The sequence below is a fragment of the Onychomys torridus genome, chromosome 8 (genome assembly GCF_903995425.1).
Source record: "Onychomys torridus chromosome 8, mOncTor1.1, whole genome shotgun sequence".
NCBI classification, from domain to species: Eukaryota; Metazoa; Chordata; class Mammalia; order Rodentia; family Cricetidae; genus Onychomys; species Onychomys torridus.
In genome coordinates this window covers 55,941,224-55,951,033 of record NC_050450.1, presented here as the reverse complement: position 1 = coordinate 55,951,033, position 9,810 = coordinate 55,941,224, and the positions used below count along the sequence as shown (strand labels likewise).

The window sequence follows — 9,810 nt, the reverse complement described above, 5'->3', positions numbered from 1 at the left end:
CTTCATCGGAAATAGCTTCTCTGGTCATTACTGACAAGCCCCTAGAGTGTTATGTAGCCCCTTAGTGCTCTGCATGTCACCATGGTAACCTTAGTCGTGGCATCAAGCTCCATCAGCCTGGTGGAGAGGCCCATGCCTGTAATGCTAGCTCATGGAAGGCTTAAGCAGGTAGACCGTCCTGAGTTCAAGAACAGCTTAGGCTCCAGTGTGAGACTTCGTCTTGAAAAACATAACCCAAAGAAACAAGATCCATCATCTTCCCTCTGGACCTTTATCTCTCAGGAGAGCACAACTCAGGGCCATGCGCATCTCCTTCAGTACCCTAGCTGGCTTAGAGTTGCAATCACATCAACCCCTCCAGCTGCCAGGAAGTGTTTCCTTTTCCAGGTGGAAAATGACCAGCCAGCTGTGTGCCCAGTCCTTTTGCATTTATTGGAACCTGCTTACCCAGCAATCCCCAAAGGAGCTTAAGCAGGGCTGACATTTGGGATTCCTATGACCTAAGCCTGGGATTATCACAAGGCTACCTGGGCAGGAAAAGGAGACAGGTAGGGTATGAAGGGAGGGTCACCAAAGACAAAAGGAAGCAGAAACTGTGTCCTGCAAAGGAAGGAGAGATTTAGTTCCCCATCTCTCCAGGCCCAGGGTGTGTGTGTGTGTGTGTGTGTGTGTGTGTGTGTGTGTGTGTGTGTGAACACGCAAGCATGCTGACATATGAGCATGAGCATGCTCACACTTCGGGGGTTTATGTGAGGGGTGGAGGAGGAGATGAGCAGTTCCCATCACTGATTCTTTTCCTTTATTCTCTCCTTCACTTTTTGAGGTTCGAACTGGATCAGTCGTAGAATTTCCTTATTGGCCAGGGTCCCCTCGATGAATTCCTCCTCTGTAAGTTTATCTGTGTAGTCGAGGAGAAGCATTAGTCAGGACTGGCTGTCTCAAGCTGCAAAAGGTGATACCCAGCCTCCACACCTAGTAAAACTGTGTAAAAATATACTGAACACTCAGCATTTCCAGGGACCCCCCACTACCCTCCTAGATATCACCCCTCCTTCAAGACCCTTGAACCTCCCTCAAATCAGCCCAAGACAGCCACATACTAGCATCATAGATGTCTCCCAGAACCTATTCCTACACCCTATTCCTTCTGCTCGTGCAGAGCTCTTGCCTTGCTGGTTATTACACATCGAAATCATCAGTGATTATAAACACCTCTTTTCATATGCTTCCAAAATTATCCCACAGCTCTAGCCTAAAGTTCTAGGGGCAATTCTAGGAGACTGAGATAGGCAGGCCTAAAGTCTCAGTGGGGAAGTGGGAACTGTGTCCCCAAAGGAATGATGAGTGAGAGGGCATGTCAGAGGACAGTGGCATGTTAAGGATAGCCTTGCTTGCAGCAAAGTCTCTTGTGTGCCCATAATACTCAAACAACCTTGTGACACCAGGTGACACATCCTTTGTGACTGCCTCCCCTGCTTGTAATTCCTCATCTCTCAATCTGTTCTACCTCATTTGGGATGAGGATGGAGAGAGAGCCTCTGCTTCCAGCCAGCCAGGCTTCCTTGTGTGTGCGCATGAGTGTGTATGTAACACATTTGTGTGTGTGTGTGTGTGTGTGTGTGTGTGTGTGTGTGTGTCCAGCTAAATGCATGACACTGCACCCTTCCTCTCTGCGCCTCATGCTACTGTTCTTGGGGGTTACAAACATCACAGAGGTTGGGGCATAGCAGAAGAGAGTGAGGCAAAGCTCGTCCTCAGAGGGTCCTTGTGGGAAGACATTCCCATGTAGAAAGAAGTCTAGGATGAGACAGATCTTTCCTGTTCACGATCACTCTCATGATCCTCAGTACCGTATGGACACAATACTGCAGAGTTGGATTCAATTTCCATTGGCTTACATTCCTGGCCTTTGGACATCCTTAGTTCTCATTGGAGATGGGATCCAGGATACTTCTCTGCCTAAGTCTGGGTGGTGAAATTGGATTTCAAAGTTCTAACTGCCTCACCAGCCTCACTCCAAGCTTGAAAGTCCCTTCCCTGGAGCCTGCTACTATGACAATGCTGTCTTCAGATGAGGCATGTGAAACACACACACACACACACACACACACACACACACACACACACACACCAGCAGGAGTGACAGCCAGCCTTCTAACACCAGCATTTCATGTGGAGCACTTTTCAGATTAGCAAAAAGTAGCAGAGGGACCCCGACACGTGGACACAGACCCAGAGGGAAGTGAGAGAGGATTCAGAAGTTAAGTGTCACAGGAAACCACCTAACCCAGCCAGAATCCATGCAAGCCAAGTGTTCAAGGGACAAGTGCCAATGGGGCTGGGTGCACAAAGGTGCCAGGGGAGTGCCTAGGCACAACATGTAAGGAGTTATTCACTTTCAGGGGGATGCAGGACACGGCTGCCACTTGAGAGTGAGCACCGCTATGAATTGTGTGCTCTGAGAGCCTGCTTGCCTCACCCCAGGGTCTTCCTCTGACGCCATCATTTGACAGATGTAGGGTCAGATCATCTCCACCTTTATTTCATATCCTTTTGAGCATTTGTTTCTTTAGCCCTGGTAAAAGCGTGCCCCAGAGGACACACCAGGGTGTGTCAGACATGCCTGAGCCATGCTGTATTGTATTTACTGAGACACCTCAGGTTTTAAACAACTCAGATGCTTACATCTCTTAAAAAAAAATAAAAGAAAATTATATGACATCATAGCAATAAGCTCCATCTTTTCCTAGGGGAAATGCGAGAACTCTTCAGGGCTATTTACCAGTTCCTATCTCTCAGTGGGGCTATCATCCACTGCACTCAAGTTCATTATCCTAGCCCCATGTGGCTATGAATCTGTAGACCCTGTCTGACACTAAGTCAGTCTGACTCTTTCCGTCTGTCTGTCTGTCCCTCCTCCCCCACCGTGTGTGTGTGTGTGTGTGTGTGTGTGTGTGTGTGTGTGTGTGTATGAGATGATACCAATTCTTGTACTGTATTCTTCCCATAATGGCCATGTGTGCCATGAATCAATGGCTCACATTCTGGAAATTCATCACTCTTTCAAGCTCCAGAGGCTGCTCCCAGGCAGCCACTAAGCAGCACAAGGACACTGAGAGGCCCAGTGAGGACATCCCAATGACTGTCAGCACTGTCTTAGAGTGTCATGGCCTAGGTTTTTCTTACCCATCCTTCCTCCTCATCCTTTATCCCTATACTGATTCCCAGATGGGGGCCAGGTCCTAACTTCTTCATTAGTCCTGGGGTCTCTGCTGGGTGAGCTGTTATCTTCTCCTGTCCTCACTGTGCAGGGAACATCCGCACAGCAAACAGCTTGAAGAGAGAAAAGGCTTCATTCCCCCAAACTTGCCAGTGTGTACACATGGTCAGTGAGCCTGCACATTTTACATTACTTCTAGATTAAAAGATTGCCAAACCTGACACCCCAGTACTCATGAAGCTGAGGCAGGAAGACTGCTAATTTACTGCCAACCTGGGATACATAGTGTTTTCCTCCTTCCCCTACAGGCCCAGGCAGGGAGTGAGTGTGGTGAGTGATAGGCATTGTTGGTACCCCCCATCGGCTGGAGGGTAGTAGTAGACCTAGCCCTCGACAATGTATCTGGCTGACCACTACCGCTGACTTTGAAGATAGCTTGGAGAAAGTGTGGTGACAAGAAGTGTCCCTGGCCTGGGCACTGGGACTCAGAAGAGGGAATCCTGCTGGGGTCTCCAGGAAACTGCAGAGGCTGGAAAATCAGAGATAATAAAGACAAAGGAATTCACCATCCTCTTTCTTTCCAAAGAACGCCCAGATCTTCTCAGCCCTCTTTTCTGGGGTGTTTTCATCATCTGGAAGGTGTTTCACATCCTCAGGCTTGATCATTTTGAAAATAGCCTGTAGCAGACCGAGAGAAAGATCTAGTCACAAAGAGCAGTAAGGGCTTAGTGGTCCTGAGAGATCTGTGTCTCACACTACACACACAAATATACCAGAGATGGATTAAAGACTTAATTTTCTAGCCCAAACTATATAATTCCCTCAGGGTGTGTTAAGGTTCATGACATTGGTTGTGATAACGATTTTTGAACTATTGGGATTATATTAAAACTTAAGAAGCTTCTGCACAACGAAGGAGACAACAAGATTAGATAACCTTGGGATAGGAGAAAATATTCACAATCCTTTGATAAGGATTACTTTAATAAGGGATTAGTATATAACATATATGAAGAACACCTACAACTCAATGCTAAAACAGTAAGTGCTGTTGAGGGTGGTGGAAAAAGAGAAAGAGGCCAGCCTGGTCTACACAGGGGACTCCAGGATAACCAGGGCTACATAGTGAGCCTCTGTCTCAAACAAACAAACAAACAAACAAACAAACAAAACCAACTACACACAGAAGCAAACAAAACAAATAACTGAATTAAAAACAGACAAGGGAACTGGAAAGATATTTCTTTAAAAAAAATAAATAAAAAGATAGATATGGCCAACAAGCATGTGAAAAGGTGCTCAGCTTCATTAGTCATTAGGTAAATAGAAATCAAAACCATAGCGAGGTATCCCTTCCACCTGTTGGGATAGCTACTCTTGCAAAAGCTTGCCTTGTCTGGGTCTCTTGTTGGATGGGGCTGGGGACATGGCTCAGTGGTAAAGCTCTAGCATGTGGAAGGCCCAGGTTTGATCCTCAGCACAGCAATAAACACTCCCACCTCAGACACAAAGACAAGAGGATGTGCAGAAAAGGAAGCCCCTGGTCATTATTTGGGCCAGCACATCATGACTTCTCTTTCTTGAGGCCCAAACAGCCTGGAGCATCAGGTGCCCTCTAAGGCAACAGGTTTACAGTCCAGGTGCCTACCAAAGCCCCACCTGGTCTACTGAATCAAAATTCCTGAGGGCAGGACCCAGGCATCATCAGCACCTTTGAGACCTTTGTAAGGGAGACAGTGAATATGGAAGAAAACTTGCTCTTTCATGTGCCATTTGCATTTTCTGAGTAGACGCCATAGTTTTGTTTAGGAAAAAAAAAAAGAAACAGAAATATCTCAACAATAATCCCACAGTAGCCCTGAGGTTGAAGTTTGGGGGCCACTAGCACAGACCCTGCCTCCCACAGGCTTGAGAGAATCAAACAGCATCTTCTGGGTCTGCAAGTTTTCCCAGTTCTCTAGCAGGACTGGTTTATGACCATAAAGTCTAACATCTATCTAAACACTCACCTCACTTTTCTAAGCATTTTTAGATTAATTCTCAAGAGAACCTTACAGAGAGGATATTGTTGGTCCTATTTTACATGCAACAAACAAACCTGAAAACGTCAAACTTCTCCAAAGTTACCCAGGGCAGCAGAGATTCTAACATTGGCAGATTGGTTCTAGAACCTGCATTCTTGCATTATACCTGAGTCTGCTTATTTCATTTCTGAAGATCATAGACTAGGTTGGGGAGGTGGAAGGGAGGTGTGAACGAGACTTGCAAAGGTCTGCCTGGGACACTAAATCCCCTTAGATACCCTCCAGCTGAGGGAGGAATCCAGAGAAAGGCTGGGTGTTGGGCCCATGGATCCCCTCCAGCCCCGTCTCTCTCCAATCGAGGACAAAGCCAGATGTGCACCTGACCTATATGAAATCAGAGAATTTGACTAGGTGGTCCCCATTTATCCTGACTGACCTTCCGACATTTCCATAGGGTAGAATTTTAAGTAGCTCTTAACATATTTTTAATCTGGTTGAGGTCACATCTGTAATCTCAGTTACTGTGGGGACTGAGGCAAAAAGGCAGAGAACCCGAGGACAGCCTGAATGGCACAGGGAGACTCCCAGAAAAAATAAAATGTTTCTGAAAAATTTGTGATGATATAGAAATATTCATGATAAAAGAATAACAGGAAAGGCATGTGGAAAAATCACATGTAAATATGTTAGGATTCCTCCAATGGAGGACAAAGCCAGAAGTGCTCCTGACCTATATGAGATCAGAGAGTGAACTAGGTGGTCCCTATTTATCCTGATACTAGGTTTCTAGGATTCTACTGGCTCAGGTCCAGCCAGGTTCACAGAGGACACTCAAGGCTATAGTTCCTCAGTTGTTAAGCAGGCTCAGACCATGGGTAGGTGTATTGACAAGAGAACCTGGGCAGCTGCTGCCTTTGACCCCTGCCTCCCTGGAGACTCAAGGACATCACAAAAGGGTAACAATGCCTGTGAAATTAGCCTGGACTTCAGGAGGGTCAACATCCATAAGAAGTGCCCTTGCCCACTGGTGCTAGGACGAGAAGGACACCAACCCCGGTAGTCCAGGGAAGGGGCTTTATAGGCAGCACATACACACCCTGAAATGAACGGAAGTATAGATGACTCCCAGAATTCCTCTCTCCTGATCTACCGGCACCATGTCCAGGCATGGTGGCTAAATATTGGCTGTGATTGGCTATCTGCGTAGCCTCTCCTCCAACATTGAGCTGGTTGGTGGTGGAGTGGGAGGGAATCAAGCCTTCAGGGTTCTGGGAAAGGCCATGGAAATCATCAAAGCCTCACCCTGGACCAGGGGAGGTTATATTCATTTCCCACAGTCGAATAGTGAGTTGGTGTCAGAGCTGGCACAAGAACTCATCATTTCTGGCTTCCAGACCAATGCTTTCACAATGACCTTGTGGCCCGGTGACTATCGAGGCCTTGGACACTGCACAGCCTCAGCTTCTCCTCCCTACCTCTCCTCTCTGCTCCTCTCCTTCCTCTTTTCCTAGAAGAGCATCAACCTAGCACTCTTTAGGTGGCTTTGAATTGGTCCCCATCCTGTGCCACCCAGGGACTCCAAAACTAACCCAGAGGAGGTTGCTCTGCAGGCTTTGCCCCACAGACAGTGACAGCGCCACTTGTCAGCCCCTCTTCCAGAGATGACCTAATCTGCCCCTAGCCACAGGCTTTGCTATTATGTTTGTGGTTTATCCTAATAAGGGACAGGGAGAATTTTGCAAGTAAAAAAACATGATTACAAATGTACCAAACATTACACAAAATATGAAGAATATTGTTCCTTCTAACAGGAATGGAATTCAAAAAATAAAGCAAGTGATAGGGACGGGGGTGGGGAGTAAAGGGGGACTGAGTTAGGAGGAAAATCGGAAGACACTCAGAGAAAGAACTTCAGTGACATAATATGGGGGAAATTGAAGTTCTCTGATGTCCAAAACTATAGGAGGGCTTGAATGAATGACCTTAGGACATTTCCATAGGGTAGAATTTTAAGTAGTTCTTAACATATTTTTAAACTGCCTGTGGTCACGTCTGTAATCCCAGTTACAGACTGTGGGGACTGAGGCAAGAAAGCTGAGAACCTGAGGACAGCCTGAACGGCACAGGGAGACTCCCAGAAAAAAAAAAATGTTTCTGAAAAATTTGTGATGATACAGAAAATATTCATGATAAAAGAATAACAGGAAAGGCATGAGGAAAAGTCACATGTAAATATGTTAGGATTCTGGAATTATCTTAAAGCAGATAAAACACTGGGAAGGCATGTAGCCATGTACTAACAGTAAGTACATTCATTTTAGTCTGCAACATCCCTTTGGCATCATTTCTAAATTTCACAGACTTATATATTAGATAAAAAAAGAACTACCTGTAAGATAGCAAAAATACTCAGAACAAACTGTAATCAGAAGGGAGAAGAGACAGAACTCTAGCTGGAAAGTCCACCACGGGGGCGGGAACCTTGAGGATTCCTGCCTAGGTCCACCACACCGTTAGGATTAGGAAGAGAACCAATAAGGACCTAGATTCCATGCCCCCCCCCCCCCCCGTGGTCAATGCTTTATAATTGAAGTGTATGTGTTCCAACTTTACTATCATAGAATCTAAATGTGTGTTACAGAAAAAGACCCCAAAAAACTGAAGACTTAATGGGAAAGAGGGAAGAGAAGAGAGGGAAAGAGGAGCGAGAGGAGGGAGGGAGGGAGAGGAGCAGGGACAAGGGAAGAAGGAGGAAGCGAAGATTTGAACTGTAATAGGAAACACCCCGATTGTTCTTTGGGAAGTATTAGGAAACACCCCGATGATACTATGGAGAGGTGCCCTCTAATTCTCTCAGTACGTTGGAGGTCCTTCCTTTCCCCACTCCACTGGGCTACCCAGCCCCTGTGCCCTCCACCCGGTGCCCTCCTCCCCATCCCACACAGGCGCCAGGGACAGAGTCACACTGACCATGACGATCTCCAACACCTCGTTCTTGCTGATGGCGCCGTTGCCATCCACGTCGTAGAGTGAGAAGGCCCACTCGAGCTTCTGCGTGGGCTTGCCCGCCGTGGTCATGTGCAGGGCGATCACGTACTCCTTGAAGTCCAGCGTACCGTCGCTGTTGGCATCGAAGCTGCGGAACACGTGCTGCGCGTAGGCCTTCGGGTCTGAGTCCGGGAAGAACTTGGAATAGATGCTTTCGAACTCCTGCCGCGTGATGCGGCCGCTGGGGCACTCCTTCAAGAAGGACTGGTACCAGGCACACAGCTCCTCCTCGGTAAACTTGGTGTTGAGCTGCAACTCCTCCAGGATCTCCTTGGACAGAGCCCCACTCTTGCTGTTCCCCATGGTGAGGGAGAGTGGGCAGCCGTGGGGGCGGGAGGGACAAGTGTGGTCGCCGGGCGCCGGGCTAGGGAGGCTATGTGCAGCTGTGGGGTGGAGACCCAGGTGCTGATGGATTAGGGGGGATTTGCAGACAGTTCCTCCCAGTCCGTGGAGGGAGGAGGGGCACAGAGCCCTCCTGAGATTAAAATAAAGAGCTAAGTAAGAGTAGTCACTTGCCCGCCTCCTCTGTGTCTGCTGAGAAGAAAGGACCAGAGTGGGACCCTTGGATCAAGCATTCTCCTGCACTCAAGTCCTGGAAGAGTCATCCTGGTCCCTGTGTGTGTTCCCCCATCCCAGGGGCACCCACAGGACCTTATAAGGCAGTGGTTAGGGACTTGGGGGGCTCGAGACAGCTGGGTTTAAATTCCAGCTCTGCCACTTAACCTAGGGCATGTTCTTTTTTTTTTTTTTAATTGAGAAATGTTTTTATTCATTTTACAAACCAATCAAAGATCCCCCTGTTCCCTCTTTCTGCCTGCCCTCCAAACCCACCCCCCTTTCCCTCTTTAAAAAAGATAAGGCCTCCCATGGGAGGTACATTTAGAAGAGGCAGGTCCAAGCTCCTCCCCCTGCCTCAAAGTGTCCCATCATAGGTAGTGGGTTCCAAAAAGTCTGCTCTTAACCTCTCTCTGCATGGGATGCCTTTCTAATCCTTCACCCAGTCACCTTTCAGCAAGGCCTTTATCCACCACTCTGTGATGGCACCCTTCCCCACATCCATTGGTAGACCCCAAACTGTCTGTCAGAATGGATGTTCCCAGAAAGGGAAGGATTGTGTTCCTACTGCTTGTTACCTCCATTGCCAGAACAGTGACAAAATAGCTCAAACTGACCCGAGGAAGTACTAAACACACACACACACACACACACACACACACACACACACACACAGTCCCCCAGACTCACCATGAGCCCGCTTAAATGTTTTGACTTTGCCACAGTACAAAACATGCCTACACAACTGCAGGAGATTTTACTGCCCCAAAGGATTTAGTCGAGTGGAAGTGTTCTGAGCAGACTGAAGTGGGCAAGCCCGAGTTACAGAGCTCAGTGGGTCAGGTCAGCGGTATGCATGTTCACTTAAGTGTGTCCGGCTTAAGACAGGGGCATCGAGACCTGGTCCTGTTGTAAGTCAAGCACTGTTGTTACTGTTCCTCGGTAACAAGGGTAAAATAAAGC

At 47.6% G+C, this 9,810-nt stretch overlaps 1 protein-coding gene across 1 annotated transcript; it reads right to left on the bottom strand.

Annotated features, from left to right (window-relative positions):
* Positions 1 to 763: 763 nt before the first annotated feature.
* On the bottom strand, positions 764 to 8,697 carry Rcvrn (recoverin). The gene is made up of 3 exons (XM_036194517.1): positions 8,215 to 8,697; positions 3,787 to 3,898; positions 764 to 898 (listed from the first exon to the last, which is right to left on the bottom strand). The coding sequence occupies exons 1-3, from the start codon at positions 8,593 to 8,595 to the stop codon at positions 783 to 785; spliced, it is 609 nt and encodes a 202-aa protein (XP_036050410.1). The 5' UTR covers positions 8,596 to 8,697; the 3' UTR covers positions 764 to 782.
* Between the last annotated feature and the right edge of the window lie 1,113 nt (positions 8,698 to 9,810).